We start from the raw sequence: 25,555 nt of genomic DNA on the forward strand, positions 1-25,555 counted from the left end.
TACTAAAAAATATATATATTGAGAAGCTCGTGTCAAAATTTGTGACTAATCGGTTTAGTCGTTTGCGAGTAATGTTGGTCACCGGCGTTGAAAACACTATTTTGAGAAAAACGCTTTTAAAGTTTGGCCTTTGTACTTTCAAGCACTCTGAAACGAATTTTCAAATTTGCGTGTAGCTTCGAAAATATTCACCGGAACGATATGAAATTTTCTGTGTGTATTTCTAAATATACATATCGTCACCTGAAATGCAAAATAACGTATCATCGAAAAATTCGAAATTGAGTGTCTTATTGATTACGCTTCACTACTTCAAATTACATACATAATATTACATACATATGTTCAACATTTTCAATGTTCCATTTTTTTCGTGTTTCATTCACGCCACTGTAAATTTCCGAAAATGTTGTTACGTTATTTTGCATTTCAGGTGACGATGTAATGTACATTAAGAAAATAAAATTTAAAAAATCGATTTTTTGAAAATTTTAACTATGTATATATAACTCCTTAATTGAACTGTGGCGACACCCAAACGGTTTAACGTTTTTTTTTTTAATTTCAACAAATAAACAAAATATTTTAAGAAAATTACATAAATGATTTTTTTTGTTTTTATATTTAATTTATACTTTATAGAGTCAGCAAATAAAAAAAAAAAAAAAATAAAAAATAAAGCAAAACTGAAAATGCATATGTGTAGACGTAAACGTGTCGATTATGTTAAATAAGGTAGTGCAAATGCGAAATGCAAACGAAAATCACACGTATCTCCAAGTTAACAATTTTTTTATAGCAAAAAAAGAATTGATAACAACTTTTTTAATCTTATTTAAACTAAGATTTTATGTGCATACATATATACACCCGTGCGTGGGTGTACATTATGGATATGTGTACATACATCTGTAGTGGCAAAATATTGAGAAAATTTATATTATTTCTTAAGAAACATATACACCGCATGTCTGTTATTTTATCTTTCGCTTGCGATAGGCTTCATGCTACTATGATTTTTTTCTTTTCGAAAAATATCTACCCTGGTCTACTTATCATAAATGCGAGAATCTAAATCAAAACAACTGCGCTGCAATAGCTTTCGAAGGCGTTGCAGCAGCTTGGTTATCAGTGATATAATTTCAAAATTGTTAATCGCTTGTTAATGTTTAAATAAGTAAAAAAAGATAGTATAAAAATGTGAAATTGAATGTATTAAATTATGTGACTGTCGTAAAACTCTTATTTACAAATGTACATACTATATGAATATTTATGTAGGGTATACATATGTTGTGGTATGTTATGATTTCCCAAATTGATTCTTTTTTGTAAAAATCCACTAAAGTTGCAGTTTTTGCACTAAAAAACGGTTTCAACTCAGACAAGCTCTTTATTTTCAATTTAAGCCGTGTCTGAATCATTTTTTTCTCGTGAGTGCTATATAAATTGGGATATTTGGCTATAACTTTTTCATCTAAAACACAAATAATACTAGAAATTTAGAAAAGTTATATTCTAAAAAAAATTTCCGCAACACAAAAAAGTCTTAATATTTGTAATTACTGGCATTCCGATGCTCTGGTTGACATTTTACACGTTAAAGTATTTCATTATCATTGATGCCTGCAAAAAAAAAAAAAATTCGGTTGCACCCGAACTTAGCCTTTCCTTACTTGTTTTTCGTAAAAACGTTAATTCACAAGTTATATGGAGTGCATATTACAAAGCAAATGATCTGAGCATTCATACAAGTGATTTCAGCTCGCACATTCTGCGTTGCTCATACGCCATGGTGTACCATATGTATACAGTACATTTCAATGCATAACTTACAGTGCCTATAACTTATAAGGGAGTGTTTTTATGGAAAATTTTATTTAGAACTTTTTTGTAGAGCGGTATTTTTTATTAGAATATCATTTTTTCAAAATTGTGGATTTATTTGTTTTGGAGATAAAATAAATTTATTGCAAATTATCAAAAATCCCATATAAATATGTATGAGTAATGGAAAATTAAGATTTAGACGCGTTTGTTTGCATTACAAGCTGTTTTTAGCGCAAAGCCTGAAACTTCAGCGTTCTTTTGCAAGCAAAAAATCAACTTGAGCAATAACGCACACCCTAATGTTGCTCTACTTACGCTTTAGCTCTACTGATTTCGGCTTTTATCGTTGATAAGTGTTAAATGGCATTCATTGTGGTACCTCTAAATTCTCTAAGATTTAGAATTCAATATTTTGTACAATCTTAAATAATATTAATAGCAAAATAATTATCAAACAAATGTTAAATACAGGCATAAACATACATACAAACACGTAAGACTTTCGGTTATTGCATAAGTGAAGAAAAAACAACAAAAGAAATATAAATGATTAATTTAAACAGCTATGAATTGTTAAAGACTAAACTATGTATGCAGCGGCAATGAACTACTTTGCATTTAATTATATATAATATACATACTTATACATATACATATGTATATATTTATGTATTTAACTACCTGTATGCTTACATAGACACAAACGGATTCATACATACATACATACTATGTACATACATATATATACATAGAAAAGCATAAGCGCATAAAAAAAAACAAAGAACACACAAATTGATTACATGCATAAACATGAACACACATGCACGCTAATAACAATAAATATGTACTAACGGGCCACACAGTCCTTTTTACAATTCAAACACACAATTGCATATAGCTTATAAAATATACATATGCATATATGTATATATAACAGTACATACATATATCTCCCCGACAAACCAAAGTATAGATTAACTTAATAACACCAAACTGAGCGCATTGCTCCCACGCTGCAAATACAGTTTTATACACCTAATGTATTTACATACTTATATAACACCTGCATAATATACAAATACACATGCATATGTATGCGAAATAGTTTAAATGTGTAATATTAAACAATTTATTGATGATTACAAAGTATTATACATACATACATATATATAATATTATTAAGCGTTCCATGAAAAACTATTTAATGTGTTCTGCATGTTCAAACAAGTTCCATCAAAAAGCATTAATAAAATGAAATTAATTAACAGATAAAAAAATGGTAATCTGAAATTATGTTATTGTTTCTGTTGTGGTGAAAAATGCTAATGTTTGCTTCGTATTTAGGAATGGTCCGATTCAAAACTGCCTTCTAATATTAATTTCTTACTTGCTAAATTCTCGCTAGACACAATTATATGCACACGTACAAACATATTTTATGTCAATAAATTGTTTCTGAGCATTTCCTGTTTGAAAAACAGTATATTACATTAACAAAATTTCAATTTAATTTACAAGCACTTATTTCCTAACCGATCTATTTCCCCCCAACTGAAAATGGCAGTGTTGATTTTTTTCATTTATTTTTTTCACATTTACTTTCTATATAAAAGCATATTTTTTAAATTAAAAATTTACAAAACTTTTGGTACTTCCACCAATTCCTCCAATGGCTTGGGTGGTGGAATTTTGTATTCTGTCTCAGGGGTTTCGTAAATCTTCTCCTCTTTTGGCTCCACAACCGACACATTGTCGGGCAGTGGCTTCTTGGGGCCGATCTTGTTCTTGGGATCGTAGGGCAACATAATTTTCACCTTAATACCCAAAACACCTTGACGCAACAAGACGTGACGGGTAGCTGTTTCAACGTAATCGTTGCATGGATCACCAGAGTGGATCATCAGACCGTCAACGAATTTCATTGACTTGGCACGTTGACCGCGCAATTTGCCGGATACAACGACTTCACAGCCCTTGGCACCGGATTCCATAATGAAACGCAATACACCGTAACAGGCACGACGCACCGCCAAACCTCCGGTCAACTTATAACGCAAAGACTCAGCCTGTGCAATAGCGCACAGACCACGAGTGGCCACTTTCTCGGCGTACAATTCGATACGACCAGGCTCGAAATTGAAACGCTTTTGTACCATAGCGGTCAGCTCACGAATGCGACGACCCTTCTCACCCAACACTTGTTGTGTTTTGGTGGCCATGATGATGATTTCAGTGCGGGCGGGGGTAACGCGCACCTCAACTCCAGAGTAACCATCCTCGGCGAGTTCACGAGTTAAGAACTCGTTCAATTCAGCCTTGAACATGCCATCGGCAACGAACTGTAAAAGTAAACAACAAAATTAATATTTAATAAACCACTGTAATTCATCATTTATATGAAAATAATTAAATATCTACTTAAAGCGCTCGCTTACAATAGGAGCCACCCAGTTGATGTTTGCATTTTGAGGTTAGTTTTCATGACATTTTTTTATATTAACACCAATTATAATTTTTAACGTTACTTTCCCCAACACTGAATAGCATGAACAAAAGTTCAACGTAATAATATCTATAAAATCATTTTCTTTTGGTTACCTTGCGTTTTTTCGAGATATTAAGGCTCATTTTGTATTAAAAACGTCTCGCACGGAACGTGGTCAAACAGAAAGAAAGACGCACCGCTTTACCAGCCACATTGCAGTCAAATAGAACTGCATTATCGTCGAGTAAACGTAAAAGGTATCGATAAATTTCGTACAACAGGGATGTATTGCATGAAAAAAGAATTTTCTTAAAATAAAAATTTGAAGTAATGAATTTAAACATATCAAAATTATAAAAAGCTTCTAAGAAAAATAGTGATTATTTGCTTTCTTATTTACATTTTTAGTTGTTTTATTTTTTTATATTTTTAAATGCCTAAACATGCTTTATGCAAAACCTTTTGAGAGATAAATTGAGGAACACATTTTTCATTTGTATAGAAAATCTTTTAATATTGATTATAAAATAGAAATTTAGAGTTGTTTTGATTAAAAATGTGTTTTTAATACACTCAATATACCAAAATATATATTCATATGGTAAAGAAAGTTTGTTTCCGGTGATTAACCCTTGAGGGAAAAAGTGAGCACATTAGACAAGTTTAGTTATTATATTTTTATACACTATTTACTTTTGTGTAGCAACAATTATTCAGAATTTCGAATAACGGTTAAAAATTTATAATAAGTGGAAATTTTCAAAATTGAGTTAAAGTTTTGCTTGATGTATGATACACATATATTTGACAGATAATCCCTTAAAAGTTTTGTCAAAAACAACTGCTAACTTTAAATAAACACTTGATTCTAATTTTGGTTTCGATTCCTTATATATGCGTATATTTTAAACGACAACTTCAAAACTTTTATTATATAACGTTAAGCCCCTCTTTGCTTCGTGAAAACTCCGCCTTTAAGATGCAGATTGAGTTACACCCACGTAGGCCATTCTATCTGTACGTAGGCGTAAACAGATTCATGACGATTAGAATTTTATCCCTGAACTTTACATAATCAGTGTATTTAAATTGTTTTAAGTTTTCATTAAACTTAATTACTACATAAGTTAAACCATCTGGAATTTATTTACCGAAAGTATCTTGGGTAAAAATCAATAAATGCATGAAACACAACCAAAATAGTAATAAACACAGCTTCAATACCAACCTCTACGAATAAACCTAACGAAATAATGGCACTGAACGAAAATGTCGGCCGAGAAAAACGACGCATAGTAGGCGTCGTCATCGTTTTGTTGAGCGTATAAATAGAAGTTGCAGGAAAATTTTTGACTCATTCGATATCAGTTTGGTAAGCTTCATAACCGGCTACTCCGAACGTCGATAACTTAGATTGTCCAATCTCTTTGTGATTTCTTGTGTGTATTATTAAAAACTAAAAACTCAAAATGGTAAGTTAAATAATAATCTGAAAAGATTTAATTAAAATTGTATAAGTTCGTGGCGAATTGACAGAAAAGGATGTGGAGTATTGGTGAAAATCAAAGAAAAGTGTAGTGATTACGGCAAGAGAGAAAACGTGATTTGATGACGTTAGCAAAAATCTAGAAAAGTAAATATATTTTTCGAAAAATGTTGGTTTGCAAACTATTAAAAAGTATGAAGGAAAAACTTGAAACGAAAATTAAAACTAGATTTTCTTCATCGGAGAAATCTGTAACATCTATATACTGTGAGCCGGTGACCGCACCCAATGCAGTAAACGTCGACGCGGACTGTGGCGCCGTTGAGCTACGTCATTTCGACTTGAAGAAAATATGTACAGCCGAACTTTTTATTTCCGGAAGCAAATAGCACCAATTCATAGAGAATATAATTAGTTTTAGAATCTGAGTCTTGTTACTTTATCGTAAAGTAGTAAAATATTATTTAATTTAAAAAATAATTTTCACCTATACTCAAGTATGCTTTCTCCACTGCCTATTGCTAAACCATTTGGTCCAATTACGATAACTAATAAATATTTCCTTTCTCTTTATATTTCAACAGCGTGAATGTATTTCCATCCATGTCGGTCAAGCTGGTGTCCAGATTGGTAACGCCTGCTGGGAATTGTACTGCTTGGAGCACGGTATCCAGCCTGATGGCCAGATGCCTTCTGATAAGACTGTCGGCGGTGGTGATGATTCATTCAATACCTTCTTCAGCGAAACTGGAGCCGGCAAACATGTTCCTCGCGCCGTGTTCGTTGATTTGGAACCCACTGTAGTTGATGAAGTCCGTACTGGTACCTACCGTCAATTGTTCCACCCTGAACAGTTGATCACTGGTAAGGAAGACGCTGCCAACAACTATGCCCGTGGTCACTACACCATTGGTAAGGAAATCGTCGATTTGGTTTTGGATCGCATCCGCAAATTGGCCGATCAATGTACTGGTCTGCAAGGTTTCCTCATCTTCCATTCCTTCGGTGGTGGTACCGGTTCCGGTTTCACTTCCCTTTTGATGGAACGTCTCTCCGTCGATTATGGAAAGAAATCGAAATTGGAATTCGCTATCTACCCAGCACCTCAAGTGTCGACTGCTGTAGTCGAACCATATAACTCGATTTTGACCACCCACACAACACTGGAGCATTCGGACTGCGCATTCATGGTTGATAACGAAGCTATCTACGATATTTGCCGTCGTAACTTGGATATTGAACGTCCTACCTACACTAACTTGAATCGTTTGATTGGCCAAATTGTGTCATCTATCACCGCTTCGTTGCGTTTCGATGGTGCCCTCAATGTGGATTTGACTGAATTCCAGACTAACTTGGTGCCCTACCCACGTATTCACTTCCCTCTGGTTACCTATGCTCCTGTAATCTCTGCTGAGAAGGCCTACCACGAGCAATTGTCTGTTGCTGAGATCACCAACGCTTGCTTTGAACCAGCCAACCAGATGGTGAAATGTGACCCACGTCACGGCAAATACATGGCCTGTTGTATGTTGTACCGTGGTGATGTTGTGCCCAAGGATGTCAATGCCGCCATTGCTACCATCAAGACCAAGCGCACCATCCAATTCGTGGATTGGTGTCCCACTGGTTTCAAGGTCGGTATTAACTACCAGCCACCTACTGTGGTGCCTGGTGGCGATTTGGCTAAGGTGCAGCGCGCTGTCTGCATGTTGTCCAACACCACAGCCATTGCCGAGGCCTGGGCTCGTTTGGATCACAAATTCGATTTGATGTATGCCAAGCGTGCTTTCGTGCACTGGTATGTCGGTGAGGGTATGGAGGAAGGTGAATTCTCCGAAGCTCGTGAGGATTTGGCTGCCCTCGAGAAGGATTACGAAGAAGTCGGTATGGACTCTGGTGACGGTGAAGGTGAAGGTGCTGAAGAATATTAAACAACGGAATGAAGAGCGTATTGAAAGAAGCATACCCATTGCTGAAAATTTATTTTGTTTAAGTTGAACAAAACTGATGTTCGAATCAAGGAGTAAAACGAATAATTTTTGACGATTATACAAAAAAAAAATTGAACATTGAAAAAGAAACATGCACAAGAATACTAAAAAGAAGAGTAAATTAAATGAAAATTGCATTTGAAGTTCAAAAATATGTATTTCAATTCACATGGGTGGGGAAAATAGAAGTTAATTTTATAATTAGTTGTCTATTAGAAGATTTGAAAGACGAGATGCACATATTCCAGATTTCTACTTTTTCATAGCGCCTAAGTTCATTGCACTCGAACTGCTAGATATTTTTAGCGTTGTGCTTTGTAGGTCTCGATGCATTTCACGCTTTCTACGCCGGCACATTTAGCTGCTTTCTAGGTAGTCATTAACGTTTTGCTTTGCTTTGCTATTACATTCATGCTCAAGCCCATTGCATTGCAACTTCATAATGTAATTATCAGTGATCTCATTATGGTTTAAAAATAAGTCTCTGTAATTAGTTCCCCTGCTGCGTCTGTTTGCTATAGCCGTTCATTTAGTAGGGAATTTCGATTGCAGTGCTTCTCCCAAAGAGTTTTAACATTTCCTTTGAAGGCGATCAAAAGGCCTTTGGAGATTGTGCATATACATAATAGTAATTCATATAACAGGTATGCAGCTAAGTATGTTGGATTGTTTTTATTTTCGTTAAATTGAAAACAGCGCTGCCAACGTCGTCATTGGTGACTACATCGCATGTTTATAACAACACCAACGTGAAGTGAAGTATTTATGCGCACATGACATCATCATCATCAAAGCGTTGGCTGAGCTGAGAAATGTAGATTTCCAAATAAGTCATTATTTTGTTGAGCTTAAAAGTTATTATTTTATATTCCTATAAATGTTTGTAAATGTGTACAAAAAAATAGTGTGGACTTTCGCAATTACATAAGTACATACATATGTACATATAATTGGGTGAAAATACTAATTTATCGCCAGCTGCAAAGGTATATAGTATATAAGTACATGTATATGTATGTATGTAGGTACTACATATTTCCACTTTTTTGTCATACGCCGGGCGAGGTTATTAAAGTAGGTAACGATTTGTACAACAAACACACGTGGGCACGTATCTATGAAATACACCCTTATTCGCTTTGTAGAATATATTTGTAAGAATATATGTACATATGTACATAAGTATTTGTTGATTTCATGTACATATAAGTTTTCATACATATATACCCTACATAGCTGTCGCTAGGTAGCCGGCCGTTATATTTACATACATATAGGCATGACTCATAGGATTCTCTGTTTGCCGCATTATCCTTTCTTCTTCAAACGTTCCAACGCAGTGTTTGCCCTCTAAAAAATCAATACTTTTTCCGCATTCATTGTAAATGTGTTGAGCGAGCTTTTAAGGTGTGCACTTATGTACATACAATAGTAATTCACAAATAATTAGTATTGAATATTCAAGTTGCACAATTTACAAAACCTGCAAAAATCATGTGAAATTAATAAAAATTAATCAAATATTTGGTGTCATAAAATACTTACGTTTTTTATACTAGGTCCTATATCCCCGATTTCCAATCGCAGCATTACATCTCAGTACTATGCTTTCTACAAGCTTCTTTCATCTCCCCTTTGAGATGGTTTACCAATACCTTCCCATAAATTCTCAAAATTTCTGAAATTTTTAGCAGGAGTTTTAAGTTTAACATCGTTCTATAAGTTTTCTATTGGATTAAGGTCAGGGCTTTGCGTTGGCCAATCCAAAACATTTGTTTTTTCTCTTAAGCCAATCCTTTATGACCTTCGCTGTGTGCTTTGGGTCATTATCCTGCATAAAAGTCCAGCCAAGGGACATGAAATTGAAAGCAAATGGTTCCATTTCGCTCCTCAATATGTCTAAATAATGATACTGATAACTCATGCCAGGCAGCGGATATTTCCGCCTGAGGATAGAATGAAAACAATGAAAGCCGGATATTGAAAGTGATTATTCCGGTAGTAGGGAACTGAACATATGGAACTAATACCAGATTTTTGTTTTATTCGAAAATAAATTTTAACAAATCGTAACCGCTGCAAATATGCATTTGTATGTACATATGTATGTCTAAATATATTTTTATCGAAATATTTGTTGTGTTTTCCACGGTTTTATCAAGTAATAGAGTTGATAATTTTTGTAGAATGAAAGTGTACGCCATTTAATAGAAAGACGTGAATGTCTACATACACATACGAGTATACATACATATGTACATATGTATGTACGCATAGTATCATATTAATACTAATATCATATCATTATTACTAAATTTACCTCCTTAACTGAGCTCTTTCGAAAATTTGTAAACAGCTATTTTATTTTTTAACGGTATTTCAGCAAAAAAATCATTTAATAATTAAGAAATTTCGTTAAAGGCGAACATCTGCCACTTTCGTTCATTATCTTATTAAATTTTTGGTTTGTTTCTACTTCAACGAGTAGAAGTCGTGAAAGGTAGATGCATACATACATATGTACATACAATTAAATACATACATATACATACGCACATGTGCAGTTAGTTGGCTGCATAGCGTACTCTCAAAGCATTTCCATTTTGGAAGAGCCTAAAATATAGTTTACATCTCCATCTTTCAAAATAGATTTATTAAGATGGCGACGTCAGCGAAAATAGATCAACCTAAATGTTTGTGAAAAACATCCATATACACACATACATGTGTAGTTACACATGTATATATATTTATATACACACTTAGGAGCGGCTAAAAATGTTGGAAAATATTGGGTGAGAGCTACAAAACCGCAACAACTAGCCAGTGATGCAAGAAAAAATTCTCTACCATTTAAAGTCAAAGACACCAAAACACACAAAAATAACGTCATACAAATATATTATACATATACATAAAATACTAGTTTCTGAAAAGCTATCCAAGTATGGCCACTGCGGAGGCCGGCTCTGAGACATGCTGTTTGAGCGGATACAGCTACTCATTTCTGCAAATTCAATGTTGATCGTCTTATGGTTATATTTATATCGTGTGAATATACATACATACATATGTATGTACTTATATTTTTATATATGAATATGTATTACTGCTTGCATGCATGACTGCTGTTTTGGTGGCAAATTAGCAACATATGTTCATTTGAATGAATGCAGAAACTCAAGTTGCAAATAATATGGTATTATGGTTCTAAACCTAAAGCTAAATTTGGTGATCTTCATATTCATACATACATATGTATGTATGTATATGTTTAAGACTGTAATATGGAAGCTACGCGGAATATCACCGGAAAATTTTAGAAGAATTTAAGATTTTCTAATGAAAACCCTTTCATTTTGAGCGAATTTGAAAACAGTTATCCATAAATCAGTTATTTCCGGTTTTTTTTTCATTTCAAATACAGGGTTTTCCAATAATAGTGATAAACAAAAACACACTAATTGTTAAGGAATTCGATGAACCCAATTTTCGAGTAATTTTCCACTAAAACAAATCATTTGTCATTAATAGCACGTTCAATATTGACTTCTTCAGCTTGAAGAGAGTCTGGTTTATTGTTAAAGACCAATGACTTCAAATAACTCACAACTTCTTGGAGACCATTCAATGACACAATTTCTTAAAATAATCGAATCCTTGCTTCTGAGTATATCCAGACATATTTAAATGGTCGAAACGATACTTAGAAATCATATCATCCCTTTTGGAGAGGTATATGTACAGTAAAATTATTTTCTATTAAAAATTGTGAGAAAAGAAATATAGTTATTTCCCGAATTTTTCGCATTAATTTTCTCATAAAATCTGTTAATTTGCTTCGTGTTCGGGAACACAGCTATTGCAATAAAAGTCAGCATTAAATGAACTGCCTTACCCACAGAAGTTGCCACCGGAGTTTTGAAATTTCTATTTTATTTTTTCATATTTCATTCATTTGCTATTTTAGACGATGAAATATTTTTATATTATACGTTATTTTGACAAATGCTGTGTGAAACAAGCTAAAATTTTCATCATTCATTTCATAATATGCGAATACCTAAAAATTTAGTATTTTTCGCTAAATCCCTGAATCCACTACATCTTTTTGCCTTATCAAAAGACTTATCGATATTTTTGTTTTGTGCACATTTTCGTCGCCTTGTCAATTATTCTCTGTTGTAAACAAACCCGGACTACGGCATAAAACAATTTGCAAGAATTAAATTCAAAGTAAAAGCAAATTATTTTGAAGATAATATAACCAGTTATTATTTGCAATACTTTCGGAACTCATCAATTTCTTACAGAATTTACCAACTAATATGACATTAACAAAGACTGTGGACCAGGCTACCATTCTCAGTGGTGATCGTTCCAAGTAAGTACAAGCGCTCATACATATGTAATTCTTGAAATTTCTATCAATCTCTGCTTATACCGATTAGATTAAAAGATTTGCTTTGTAATCGTTTGGCTGAATGTGGTTGGCGTGATGAGGTGCGTCTGATGTGTCGTAATATCATCAAGGAGAAAGGCAACAACATAAAAGTGGAACAATTAATTGCCGACGTTACACCACGCGCTCGTGCCTCTGTTCCCGATGCAGTGAAAAAAGAACTACTTATGAAGATCAAGGCAATTTTAGCTGCACAAGAAGGTATCGATTTGTAAATGGAAGTTGCAGATGAGGATGCCGTGAATTAACTATTTTAATTATACAAACATATATATATACAAAAAATGCTGATAATACTGTTAGAGCATCGTATTATTTTTAGTTAAAGGATTATGTTTTAATATCACAATTTCTACGCGTTTTTTGTGAAGTCCTCTTCGTAATTTAAATGAACAAATCTTTGTGTGTACAAAATTTATGAAGCAGTATTTAATTTTTTGCTTTATATAATTATATGTGTTATATGTTTAAGAGTGTACATTTTTGAGCTGTCTTATACATTATTTGACTGGTGGAAGACATAGGGACACATACTTTTAAAAAGGGTCAAAGAACATTGTACTGCCGTCATCAGCTTTATATGATTGCAACTCTATATCCAACAATGATATAAAGAATATTTGTATTGAAATAGATTAACACTTACCGATCCAAACGGGATTAGATCGCCGAAGAAACAGCCCTTGGCCGGATGAAATCCGGGTTAATTCCGGTGCGTAGAACCGGCTGTCGTGGGAATTGTATTGAAATCGGCATGTGGGTGTAATGTTGCCCGCAGTGTAGACGCATAAAGCCGAGTCGAGCGCATTTTCCCATTTATGCAACACGCGCGTGATTGCAGCAGACGCGGCCGATCAAGTGAAAAAACGAGCTATTTGAAGAATGGCGTCTTGTAGCCACCTACGTATGAACATGCGATGGAAGTTTTAATAGTCAGAGAAAGGCTTCTAATCTATATGTATCAACGAGTTTAATTATATGGTTCTTCGAGTGAAACCCTAAACTTTGGAACAATTAAAAATTGGCTCCATGTAGGCTTTGCTCTATTAATGAAATTAAAAACAGCACCGGCTAAATTTCGGTATTTATATGATGTTACTGATGCCGGGAATTGTATTTCTTGATTCGAACTCGACCTCCGACTTCTGTTCTATCGGAACAGCGCATTATGATGACCATTTGAACTCGAAGAACCCGTCTAAATCCACTCTTTAAACATGTTATAATATAACCACGTCAATAAAATAATGAGTGGCAGCGTAAAAACGTATAATAATGCTCTTTAATTTTAAATTATTCTATATAAATATATATGTATGTATTTTGCTTTAATAAAAAAATAATACTGGAGGCACTCATCATCTTCTGCTCAGAGCACGGAATTGCAGAGCCCACAGTTGCTCACCGGACACGTTTTCATTTCTTTGTGCACACCCACGCGCAATACCGCGGCCATACCGATCTCCGAGTGCGTGGATATGTGACAGTGCAGGATCCAATAACCGGGGCTGTCCGTATAGAAACGAAGTATTGTATAACCGTAGGCTGGCACTTGCACAGTGTCCTTCAGTGGTGCACCTCGCTCCCGACGCGGCAATGGTGTGCGACGATCAATCTCTTCTATCTGGAAAAATAACAAATACATGTGTATGTACATATGTGAATGTGGTGGAAATCAAGAACTTATTGCTTTACTAACATTTTGAATGCGATCAGCTCCCAGTACGCCAATGCCAACCACACGAAATGTGTAGCCATGCAAGTGAATGGGATGGGCCGTTTCAGTGGTGCTCGAGATCACGAATTCGACATCATTAAACGCCGGCACCTCGGCACCTCGATCACATTCGCACATTTGCAATGACGACTGCGACAATTCAAGCCCATTGCAGCTTGCTGGGTTTTGTTGCAGAGGAATTGACCAATACCTAGATTGCGTGTCTGCAGCAGAGAGACACGTGATGGCATTGTGAAAGTGATATCGTCCATCTGAAAGAGATACTGATTTTTGGTGCGCACGGTCATGCTGGTGTAGAAGGTGCGTTGTGGCACGGCCGCTGGTACCGAGCGTTTCTCCAATGCTTTCAAGTCGACAATTGTGATTAGATTTTCGTCATTGTTGGGTGGCTTATCGACGGTATTGAGTTCCTTGCCGGTCGGTTCGTATAAATAGAACACCTTCGCTTTTGGTAGCGCACGTCGTTTGGCACCCTCGTAGTGTAATACTGCCTCCTGATGTAACCTATTAATTTTGCAGAAGTTGTAGCCCTTAACGCGTATCCAATAGTTTTCGACGGCTTGGTTTGCGTGCAGAACAAAATCGAAACGTTCGCCACCATGCAATGTTATCTTGCTCACCTTTACGGGTTCAATATCATTACCATCACTGGCAATGACGATGAGTTCATGATTATCGATGCTTATGCTTATCGGGCAATTGGCTACACCTGTGACGAGTAATAGTAAACGAAGCGACTTTGGCATAAAATAATAAAAAATGGTATAATTAATTTCCGTTTACCGTTAAAGACTACACGGAAGCGATACCTGCCGCCGCGCACAACGGAATAGGTTGAGTAGAGGGTAGGTGTCGTTTTGATCGGTTTGCTGCCATTTACTGGTGGTATTTTCCGTCCAACACCATCAATTAGTATACTCTGCGGCACTGAGCCTTCTTGATCGTACATCCAATCTTGCAGCATAATTGTGTGCTCCGAGAAGTCGAAGTCGTATAGAGATCCATGTACATCTTCCACTTTTGGTTGTCTCACCACCAACGCGCCGGCTATGCCGAAACCTCGTTGATGCCCCACATGACTATGCCACCAATGCGTGCCGACATGATCCACCTCGAAGCGATAACGAAACGCTTGGCCGGGTTCAATTGGATACTGCGTAATATATGGCACACCATCCATATGCGGTGTCTGCCGCTGATGCAAGCCATGCCAGTGTATAGTGGTGATGTCATGCATGCTATTGATAACATCTACGACGATCATGTCACCTTGACACACTTCGATCGTTTGGCCGGGTAATTGCCCGTTAACAACCATAACTTCCGTCTTCACGCCATCCGCATACTTGCAATCGTCGAAGCCTTCGAAATCTTGCACTGCGTACGTGTCGATATACTCACGCCCACCAACCTTAAAGCGAAATCGTTGCTCGAGATAACGCTCACAACTCGGATTAAAGGTATCGTCGTAGTGCACGACGAAGTAATAGTAGCATGTCATCGACTCATTGGCGCGGCATGTGCGTTTACAAGGGTGATCGGCGAAATTTTTATATTGACCACTGCGCCAAGCTTTGCTTTCTGCGTACGTGGGCTGAGGAAAGAGCTCCAGCATCTGTTCATATTTGCTAATGTATGCTTGAAGAAAAGATGATTTTTAAAAGTATTAAACTTGTGTTTGAAGTCCTCTAAGCCTATTATGCGGAGGAAATAATACTTATGTATATGTATATACGGACCACGATCATTTACATACTATGTACCTACTTGTATATAGATTTTTAAATGCTTTAAAATTGCCGAAGTTATAAAGTTCTCACCTCGATGTCTTACTGAACTTCGATTTGGAATAATTAGTGATTTTGAGTGGGTAACTAAGTCGAGTTCCCAAGCTGGAACCTTGAAGCTGAAATTAGCCATTGAAATCTGAAACTTTATACATCGGACCGAACATTTGAATCTTGGTAAAACCTTATCAATATCGAGAGCACAGTGTTTATAAATAGAATGCTTTATATTTTCTTTTTTCTGATTAATATCTTTAATTTTTAATGGAGATTTCTCTAATAATAAGAAGTCTTCGAATTGTGGATATATTTTTGTGAGTAAAATAATGATCTTTCGTAGAAAAGCTTTAAAGTTTTCGCTTGAATATCTTCATTTACGAAATTATACAGGGTTTGTGCGGAAAGTAATAAGACTGAGTCGATTTAAAAAAATTTATTGAACCAATCGTTAAAAATTTTAAAAACCTTCAAAATAGGCACCTTCTGCGACGATGCAGCGCAGCCAGCGCGATTTCCAAGCATTAAAGGCGTCACGGAAAGCATTCTTCGGACTAGCCTTGAGATCCAAAGTGCATGCTACTTAGATCTCCTCTGACGTCTCAAAATGCTGGCCACATCTGGGCTGTAGGACGGCTGCGGAAGCGTTGGGATGCCGGCCTCGGTTAGATAGCTGTTTACAAGAAAGGCAGTGTCAGCCGGGGCGTTGCGGTGGTGCAACTTCCAATCGGCTGCGATGTCTTGTCGGACCAGATAGACCCTTTCGATCGCGAACCTTTGCTCTAACGAACGCTGCATATTCGGCTTGCACCACTCACAGAAACACGTCACTCGAAAAAGTTTGTCCTGTTCTCCAGGTGCTCGGAGACAACTGACCAGCCGCTCGTACGTTAGCTAGGAACGCCCTCTACCCAATCCAGCCGGTGCGCGCACGCTCCGAAAGTCCTATTACTTTGCGGACTAACCCTGTTTACTGGTTATGTTTATTTATTATGTACAGATATTGTTCTAAAAAAATCAATAGCTTGAAAATTCCTCCAAAAACTAGATGCACGCGATTGGACCACTGAAAGAATACATGTCGTTTGTAATAGTGTGAGATCATTTAGTCGTGACAGGAGACACTCGTGGAGTCTCTTCAACCATATTTTAACGTAAATATTCCAAAATAAACAATCATTACCGGAGTTCAAAAAAATTTGTTTGCAAAATACTTTTTTCATATGAATATATAAATGTATATGTATGTATGTATATCTTTAAATGTGTTTAACTTCTTAGAGGAAGTATGTACCTAGTAAGTACCTTCACACAGCACACCAAATACAAATATCGCCAGAGAAATTATTAGCAGTGAGTTCATTTTTATTTTATTTATATATTTAAAATTTTTTTGGTAATTTTTAGCTTTGTGTAATGTCCAGTTCTTCACATATAAACACTAAATAAATAATATTTTTTAACACTTTTATGTATCTACAAGTTTTTCGGCAAAAGCCGTCGGCACTTATGCGATCGTACTGGCGTTACTTTTTGACGTTTTATTTTTAAATAAATATACCGTTACCGTATTTTGAATAACTACTCAACGCGCCCATAAAGATGATGCTTTTATAGCTGCTGGTATACACAATAAGGTTCTGAATTTCTGGTTAAAATGACATAAGTGAGGTTAACAGTTTCTGCTTTTCCAACAGTAAACAATGGTCGCACATGAAATTCTAAAGCTAAATTGATTTTTTTTTGTGTTACGCAATGAACTTAATATTTTGCTGTACATTTAACGATTTTTTTCTATAAAATTTTTTTTTTTCTATAAAAGAAGAAGCAAACCTGTTGACTTGAGTTATAACTTTTTCAAAAATTTGGAGACAAGTTGTCGATATCAGATCGTCCTAATATAAGCCTATACAAATATGCGCTGAAGTTATCACTGGCTACATACATACATATGTACATATATATACATATATGTATATGCACATACACACATATTGGGTGTACATGTGTATGTACTCATGTTCATATATAAATTTATCTTACCATACTCTTGTTAGTTATTACTTATCTTGGCAGAATGATATATGTACATACATATGTATGTATATACACATGTATGAGTATTAAGTTTTCAGTAGAATCGAAATTTGAATACTTCTTACATTTTTTAATTACCGTGACTTACATTCATATACCATAAACATCATACTTCTGATCTGCAGACTTAGATTCGTATTTATAGCACACAACCTGTAGGAATCCCCGCAAAACTAATACGGCTGTGTAAACTGACGTTGAGCAAAACGAAAAGCTCCGCCAGAATCGGGAAGAAGCTCTCCGAGCCGTTGGATACCAAACGAGGTTACAGACAAGGCGACTCCCTATCGTGCGACTTCTACTCCTGGGAAAATAATTCGAGCTGCAGGGCTGAATGGAGAAGGTGCAGTCATCTATAAGAGTGTGCAGCTGCTGGTATACGCCGATGTTATTGATATCTTTGGCCTCAACAACCGCGCCGTTAGTTCTGATTTCTCCAGACTTGGTAAAAAAGTGAAGCAATGAAACGAAGTCAAGACGAAATCACCTCTCATCAAACAAACAGTCGTCTTGGCTCCCACGTCATTGTTGACAGTCATAACTTCGAAGTAGTGCATAATTTCGTCTATCTTGGAACCACAAACAACAATGTCAGCCTCGAAATCCAACGCAGAATAACTCTTGCCAACAGGTGCTACTTTGGACTGAGTAACCAATTGAAAAGTAAAGTACTCTCTCAACGAACAAAGACCAAACTCTACAAGTCCCTCATCATCCCCGTCCTGCTATATGGAGCAAGGTCATAGACGATGATAACAGCTGATGAATCGGCGTTATGAGTTTTCGAGAGAAAGGTTGTGCCGAAGATTTTTGGTGTTCTGCGCATTGATAACAGCAAATAACGCAGTCGATGGAATGTTTTTTTCTAAGCAAATATGGTTATTTTGGTTAGCGTATTATTAAATAGATTGTTCCTTTTAGTACTACACTCATAGACGATGCAGATAGAGATTGATCTTAGATTACACACAAAACATTATGACAGACTCTTACTTTCTAGTCAGCAAAGTCTTTGTCTATAATTATTTTACTATTTTCTGCGAAAAGCCTTTTTGAATCCATAACCTACCTTCTACTTACTTAACAACTCCGATGTCAGCTAAAGTTGAGGCTCAAGGAAATGAGCTATTGCAACAATATCGGATCATACGAAAAATGCTGTAAGATGCGAGCGTATGAATTGCAATGTAAAGAAGTTATTGTGTCGCGTTGGGGTTCATTGTGTACATATACATATATATATGGTATAACGGTATGTAGCGTATAAGTAGACGTTCAACTGTTGCAGTATTCGGACTGTGGAAATTTGATTTTTTAAAGCGTATGCCATTGCTTCTGAAATTCATATTGCCAATTAAGTTGTTTACAAAGTACTACATTGGTTCATGCAGATTTATGTACGTGTGTTTATGCGCTCTCACGAAATCTAAAATTGCAAATATGTTTTTAAAATCTGTATTAATTTTGAAAACGTCAATTTTGCTTTCTAAGCTCTATTGCCGCTTTGACTGATGCTTATGACGGCACTTCATCATGTTGTATAAACCAATAACCGATTTGAATTGCAGAGCCGGAGTTCTTTGTGTAATATTTAGCGATTTCTATATATTAGCAAAGTTTACTGATCAACAATGAAAATAGAGTTTTTTCGAAGTGTTTAGCAGTTGCTTTAATCATTTTATTTCTTTAAATTTTTTAAAGTCGTCATGCTTAATATTATATACTATATATACAATGTGCTTCTTCAAACATAAATTATACAGTTACATACGCACGATGTTATTTAGCTGGGTTATATGTATATAAAAACTTTTATTACTATGAGTACTTATAGGTATACGGACAAGCACTAAATATTTCCTTTATTCGCTAAAATTATGTGGACATCGACTTTAAAACAAAAGAGACTAATTAAAATACTATTTTAATAAAAAAATGGGGGTTCTTCTATAATAGTTTTGGTTAAAATTACAACTTACGCAGCTATTAGGGACAATTGTTCGTTGATTATACATACTTACACGGTAATGAATAGTAGCAAACAATATCGAGGGAATTTACTCAGATTTAAAGGGAAATCTTTGTTCAGCTAATATAAAATATAAACGCGTATTTATTATTGAGAATAACAAATTTGATTTCTACTTATTAAGGTTACTTTTAAATATACATATGTATGTTTGCTAATTGGCAACTGTGGTATGCACTTAGAAACAGTTTATTTACTGCTTTTGACTATGGATATGAAGGCTTTTTCTGGTTTTTTCAACCAGCTGACTGTTTATTGTTTACATGTGGTGGTTTTGGTGGGTTTTCTTGTGATTTTCATATAACTTTTTTATTTTTACTTTTTGCGAATAATATTATAGTAAATATATATATTTGAGTATTTGAAAGAATGGTTTATCTTTAAAATGCTTTTAATTTATGCAAAAATGTAACCCTTTCCGTTTTAGTGTTGCTTTGGTAGACATATTCTTAAACAAAAAAAAACAATTTCGCGTTAAATGAAATGTCGTGATTTAAGAAAACTAAAAATCTAAAACTTTCATCAGCTGAAATACTATAGTACAATTCCTATCATTATACTTTGTATGCACAAATATTGATGGCTACAGTTGAATACGAGTACATATAATGGAAATTCAATTTGGCTTCGCAATATCATTATTTTTTATTCAAAAGTGAATTAATGGAGAAATTCGAATTGAATTTCACATTCGGTTCGTCGGCACATGGTGGTTGCTGTCGCTGTTCTTGTTGCAATAACAATTGGTTATTATCATTGCTCTGTTGCTGATCATGCAATGCTAACTGCTTATCACCGCCAATTGTTGTCGTTGCTTTTGCCAATGCGCCGCTTACATCCGCTGTCGGCGCTAAATTCACTGATTTCAATTTGTGACGCGGCTTGCGCAAAAACTTTGTTGAAATTGTGAATTTACCTGGCTTGCTGCTTGCTTTTGCAGTGCTTGTTGTGGTACTTGTTGTTGTTGTCAATGCGGTAGTAGCAGTCATGTTTGTTGTTGGCGACATGAAATCCAATTGCTGCTGTGGCGTCAACAACTCATCGACTGCGCGTTGCTCAACATACGTGTTAAGACGCTTAGCTTCTGTCGAACTCATTGCCATATAATTATCTACATTATGCCCCTCTTGTTGACGCAACATTTCCTGTTGTAAGTGTGTGACATAACATATTGCCGGTGTCTTTTGCCTGCGTTGCTGTCGCTGCTGCTGTTGTTGTTGTTGTCCATCGAAATAATTGAGAAAATTCTGTACGTGCATCAAATTGTCATTGCCACCAGCCAGTTTGCGCTGCAATTCCACACCCTCACATTCATTGGCATCCTCTTCATCGGCTTCGGCTTCGTAGTCTAACGAACGCAGTGAAGAGGAAATTGCCGAGGATGAGCTGCTGTTATCGCACGGACTACGACTGGGTGTGCCACAGCGGTTTCGTTGTTCAAATGACGCAACATTGCAGTCCAGCGTGTAAATATCGCCTGCGTTGTTTGTTTTTGCCGGCGTTTGCTCTTCATCGGAGGAAATTTTAATGGTATCACTGTCGGCAGCTGTTTCTTCTTCTTGTTTCTTCGCTTTTTTGCGTGGGAGAATTTCTTTTTGGTGAGCATTTTGCAATTTCGTTTTTTGTTGCAACTTTGGCTGTTGTCTGGCTGCTTGTTGCAATGCTGCCCTTTCTCCCTTTGTTTTTTGTGGAGTTTTTGCTTTTTTTGACGCTCGTTTTCCTGCTTGTTGTTGCTGCTGCTGCTGCTGGTCTGTCGTGTGCCGTTGTGGCTGACGGCTAGGGCGAAAGGCCAATAAAGCTGCTGTCGATTTTCAGCTGGGCTTTACTAGGTTATCGTCGCGTCTTAGCTGCGACTGTTGTTGCACCGTTAGAATGACATGTTTGTGCGTGCAGAGAAGAAAGTAAAATTAAAACAAAATGTTAATAAATTTTTGCATTGAAAATATTGATGTTATGTTATTATCCAACATTAAACAATGATGTGTGGTTGTTGTTGTTGGTGATTAGTGACTGATGTGGCCTGATGAGAATTTTCATAACAATAATTTGAACATTGTTGCAAAGTAGGGAAAGGGGGTTAACATATTTTTTGACATTTTACACATTTACGTTTAGCTCAAAATCCCAATTATTTTCATGATTATGATGATGCTGATGATGATGACTGCAATGTGTTTGTTGTTATAGAAAACAATTGTTGTTTATTTTATGGAAAAATTCAGAAAAATTTTTGACACTTAACCAATAGCATGGACTGACCTAAAATTTATTTAAAATTTTTAGGTTAGGTAACAAAACTAAAATTAAAATGTATTAAAACATTAAAAGTGTCGTAACTCTTGCTGCAGAGATGGACATAATTACGGTTCAATTCCAGTTAGGTAAATCCGAATGTTTGTCTTTGAAAAGACAGTTTTGGCAATTCCAAAAATTTGTATTTAAATCAAGAAAAAAACATTAACTTCGGCTGCGTCGGAGCTGTGATATCCTTCTCACATACATTTATTGCTGCATAAAGGGTATAAAGGTCTATAACTTGATTTTGATTCAATATGTTCAGAGATTGTTCAATAATACATGCCATATTTTGTGGAGATAATTCCTCAAATAAAAAGATTTTCCATAGAAGTACCTGATTTTAACCGCTCAGTTGGTATAATAGCCATATAAAAAAATGGTTACACAAATGAGGAGCTTCTTGGAGAAAATTACGTGTTCTAAATTTCAGATCGATATCTCAAAAACTGAGAAAATAGTACGTGTGCATATACACAGTCATATAGACGAATTTGGCTCGCCATGCTGATCATTTACAAATATATTTTATAGGGTTTTCGCCGTTTTTCTCTGGGTGCTACAAATTTCTTTGCTTAATATGTATACCCTGCTCAGGGTATAAAAATAGCCATCATTAAGTGGTAAAAATGCTTTTAATATTTAAACAAAAATTAATTTTCGAAATAAGTTTGTAAATTTTGGTAAACAACAAACACTTAAGTGTTGATGCTAAAAAGTTGATGAGTTGTTTTGTCTGTTGGAAAGCAATTATTAATCGAATGCTGAATAATCGATTGTTATGAATTGGTTTTTGAACATTTCTTTGGAACATTAAACATTTAACAAGCCATCACGCCACACCACTACTACCTGATGATGAGTATAGAGCGAGTGAGGAGTATACGCGGCGGCGGATGTGGGGTGGCTGCTATCCGATGCGAGTAATGTGGTATTACCGGCACCACCGCCGCCACCAACGACACCTCCACTAACGCCACCACCACCACCACTCACACCACTACCAATAGCATATGTTGTTGTTGTCGTCGCGGTTGTTGACCCACCTCGTGATGCCGCGGTGTTGTTGCTGCTATTCGGATTATTATTATTGCCAATGTGCGGTCCAACCATGCCCACCATACCGCCATTTCCGCCGACGCTGCCGAGACGCGTTGATCCAAGTGTATGTGGTTCGACACCGACACCGATGCCAGAGTTGACGTTGACGTTGACGTTAACTTGGGCATTGGGATGCGTTTGATGTGCGTGATGTGTATGAGGAGCATGCGTGTGCACGTGCGGTGCATGTGTATGCGTGTGTGCTAGATGTAGCGGATGGGTGGCGTGCAAGTGCGTATGAGCAGCCTGCTGTTGCTGTTGTTGTTGCTGTTGGTGATGATGCATGGCCGCTGCTGCGGCGGCACTTTGTGCTATATGTTGCTGCTGTTGTTGTTGCTGTGCGGCCGCAAGCGACATTTGATGATGCTGGTGTTGTTGCTGTTGCTGCTGATGCAATGATTGCATGTGCTGTTGGTGCTGTTGTTGTTGCTGTGCAAGACGATTTGCCGTCATTGTGGACATACCAACAACAGCGGTTGCTGCGCCACCTGTGGTTGCAGCTGTTGTATGCATGTTGCTGAGTCCTTCGAGACTATTGGGATGCATAGCTGTTGGCAGATTGCCTGCAATGCTGGTTGCTGGTATTCCTGAAGCATTTACATAGCTGGCCGTGGAGTGCCTGAGTGTCAACATAAAACACACAAAAGCAGTTGAAAAGTGCGCAAAACGCACAAACAAAGCGGGACAGCGATTGGATGTGAATGAGCAACAAACATGTGACGGAGAGGTGACAAGCGGTAAGAAGAAGAAATAAAATTTGAGAAAACATAAAACAAATAGTTAAGTTTCAAATGTTTAAGTTAATTTTCGACTTTTCGTCTTTAATACCATTAATGAAACTCACCTCATGCCCATGGGTGGACCAACGCCTCCACCGCTGCCAATTGTACCACCATGCGCTGACGTTGTCGTTGTTGCTGCGCTTGCTTGCCGAAAGTCGATGCCATTTTCCAACACGTGTTGTTGTGGCACACTTGTATTTAGCCGCGAAGTTGGTGCCCCACCCCCTGCACCAGCTGATGGCGTTGTGGTCGTGTTGGGCACGCGTGTATTCACAGTCATAGCAGTGAGCGATGTGGTCACAGCGGTAGCAAGTGACGTTGCTGCAGCAGTTACAACAGTTGTTAAAGCGGTGCCGGCATTGGCAGGGCCAATTGTACCAGTACCGCCTGCAGCTCCGACGCCAGTGCCCGCATTGTTACCGCCAAGTGCATTAACCGCTGCAGTTGTTGTTGCTATTGCTGCTGCTGCACAGGCAGCTGCTATTGCCGAGGTCGCTGTTGCAACACCTGCGGCTGGGGCTGTTGTCGAGACGGTGGCAACACTGGTGGATATCGCTGTCGATGATACGGCCGTGGCTGTAACATCGTTAGTTGCAGTTCAAACTTTTTGTACTTTTTTTAAGGAAAAGCTATATAGGAGTAATGTGTTATGCCTCTCAACCGATCGAGGAGAGTGAGGGCTTAGGATTTCAATTTAATTCAGTGTTAACAAAATTGAGGTTTATAAGAAGTACATAACCTAAAAAAATCTTTTTTTGTTTTCTAAATCCGGGTCTCACTTTGGTACTAATAAAAGGAATAGTTGTGCTTAGACGCTGTTGAGTGTGAAAAAATGAATTGATCTATTTTTGTCAAAAAGTTATCTTCATAATATGTGTTCTTATGGGTTCGCATTCTTGTTTCGAACGAATTTCAACTGAAATTTAATATCTTATTTTGTCCCTAGTCAAAAGCGAATAACAAGTTACTACTCGTAAGCACGTTTTTTGCATACACTTACTATATATACCAGTTAACCTCAGTTGACTTATTCGAAATTCGTTGCGTACAATTAACCTGACCAATATTACAAGAGAACCAACTTGTACCAAGGAAAGAATTGATGTGAGATAAGGTAGAGTAGTGAATAAAAAATGCCAACCGTTGCCGTGAATATAAATCTAGCAGAGGAAAAACACCGAATAAATTTTGAAATACCAAGGAAAATGCTGGGATACATAAGAGAATTTTCAGTGGAGTATACATATACTACGAGGAGCAAAAAATAGTAAGACTTTGTTCATAATTATAAAATTATTCAATGCGCGTAGCGATTCACGTTTAATGTCTTCAAAAGGCTCTAAACGCGGTGCCCGGAGCGGTCGCATGAGTTTGTTCAATAGCCAGAAATCACACGGAGCTAAATCAAGCGAATACGCTGGTTGTGGCATGATATTGGTTGAAAATTTGGCGAGAAATTAACAAAAAATCAA

At 36.5% G+C, this 25,555-nt stretch overlaps 6 protein-coding genes and 2 long non-coding RNA genes across 16 annotated transcripts in view; 3 read left to right on the forward strand and 5 right to left on the reverse strand.

The window, feature by feature from the left end:
* Positions 1-376: 376 nt before the first annotated feature.
* Positions 377-2,385, forward strand: LOC126762575 (uncharacterized). Its single transcript, XR_007667484.1, has 2 exons — positions 377-969; positions 1,069-2,385. It is a non-coding gene; the product is annotated as an uncharacterized LOC126762575 (long non-coding RNA).
* A 1,015-nt stretch (positions 2,386-3,400) lies between these two features.
* Positions 3,401-4,545, reverse strand: LOC126762534 (40S ribosomal protein S3). The gene is made up of 2 exons (XM_050479354.1): positions 4,429-4,545; positions 3,401-4,169 (listed from the first exon to the last, which is right to left on the reverse strand). Exons 1-2 carry the CDS (start codon positions 4,456-4,458, stop codon positions 3,465-3,467), a joined length of 735 nt encoding a protein of 244 aa, XP_050335311.1. The 5' UTR covers positions 4,459-4,545; the 3' UTR covers positions 3,401-3,464.
* A 1,117-nt stretch (positions 4,546-5,662) lies between these two features.
* Positions 5,663-7,947, forward strand: LOC126762495 (tubulin alpha-1 chain). The gene is made up of 2 exons (XM_050479280.1): positions 5,663-5,787; positions 6,386-7,947. The coding sequence occupies exons 1-2, from the start codon at positions 5,785-5,787 to the stop codon at positions 7,733-7,735; spliced, it is 1,353 nt and encodes a 450-aa protein (XP_050335237.1). The 5' UTR covers positions 5,663-5,784; the 3' UTR covers positions 7,736-7,947.
* A 555-nt stretch (positions 7,948-8,502) lies between these two features.
* LOC126762566 (uncharacterized) lies at positions 8,503-11,559 on the reverse strand. The gene is made up of 3 exons (XR_007667480.1): positions 9,341-11,559; positions 9,023-9,278; positions 8,503-8,600 (listed from the first exon to the last, which is right to left on the reverse strand). It is a non-coding gene; the product is annotated as an uncharacterized LOC126762566 (long non-coding RNA).
* Positions 11,560-11,930: 371 nt separating this feature from the next.
* LOC126762544 (enhancer of yellow 2 transcription factor) lies at positions 11,931-12,675 on the forward strand. 2 transcript variants are annotated; one of them, XM_050479387.1, is made up of 3 exons: positions 11,931-12,031; positions 12,109-12,179; positions 12,247-12,675. In XM_050479387.1, the coding sequence occupies exons 2-3, from the start codon at positions 12,124-12,126 to the stop codon at positions 12,470-12,472; spliced, it is 282 nt and encodes a 93-aa protein (XP_050335344.1). In that variant the 5' UTR covers positions 11,931-12,031; positions 12,109-12,123; the 3' UTR covers positions 12,473-12,675. The 2 variants fall into 2 exon arrangements, with proteins under 2 accessions (XP_050335344.1, XP_050335336.1); XM_050479379.1 differs by having other exon boundaries at positions 11,956-12,179.
* Positions 12,676-13,517: 842 nt separating this feature from the next.
* On the reverse strand, positions 13,518-17,352 carry LOC126762561 (uncharacterized). Its single transcript, XM_050479399.1, is given in 5 exon segments — positions 13,518-13,881; positions 13,957-14,088; positions 14,091-14,704; positions 14,779-15,633; positions 17,085-17,352. Coding segments are annotated over 5 exon segments (1,914 nt in total). The 5' UTR covers positions 17,143-17,352; the 3' UTR covers positions 13,518-13,626.
* Positions 17,353-20,055: 2,703 nt separating this feature from the next.
* Positions 20,056-21,716, reverse strand: LOC126751081 (myb-like protein AA; the record flags this gene model as incomplete). Its single annotated transcript, XM_050461016.1, has 1 exon — positions 20,056-21,716. A coding segment is annotated over one exon (1,173 nt), but the record flags the coding sequence as incomplete, so codon positions are not given.
* LOC126762444 (serine-rich adhesin for platelets-like) overlaps positions 21,594-25,555 on the reverse strand; it is a 58,470-nt gene continuing 54,508 nt past the window's right edge. For 4 of the 8 annotated variants that reach the window (XM_050479179.1, XM_050479188.1, XM_050479197.1 and 1 more), the window contains 3 exons: positions 24,146-24,659; positions 23,050-23,920; positions 21,594-21,758 (listed from right to left, as the gene is read on the reverse strand). In XM_050479179.1, coding sequence (XP_050335136.1) covers positions 21,717-21,758; positions 23,050-23,920; positions 24,146-24,659 — 1,427 coding nt within the window. In that variant the 3' untranslated portion in view covers positions 21,594-21,716. The remainder of the gene's footprint in view (positions 21,759-23,049; positions 23,921-24,145; positions 24,660-25,555) is intronic. The other 4 variants (XM_050479223.1, XM_050479215.1, XM_050479207.1 and 1 more) reach the window with 4 other exon arrangements.

The sequence above is a fragment of the Bactrocera neohumeralis genome, chromosome 2 (genome assembly GCF_024586455.1).
Source record: "Bactrocera neohumeralis isolate Rockhampton chromosome 2, APGP_CSIRO_Bneo_wtdbg2-racon-allhic-juicebox.fasta_v2, whole genome shotgun sequence".
NCBI classification, from domain to species: domain Eukaryota; kingdom Metazoa; phylum Arthropoda; class Insecta; order Diptera; family Tephritidae; genus Bactrocera; species Bactrocera neohumeralis.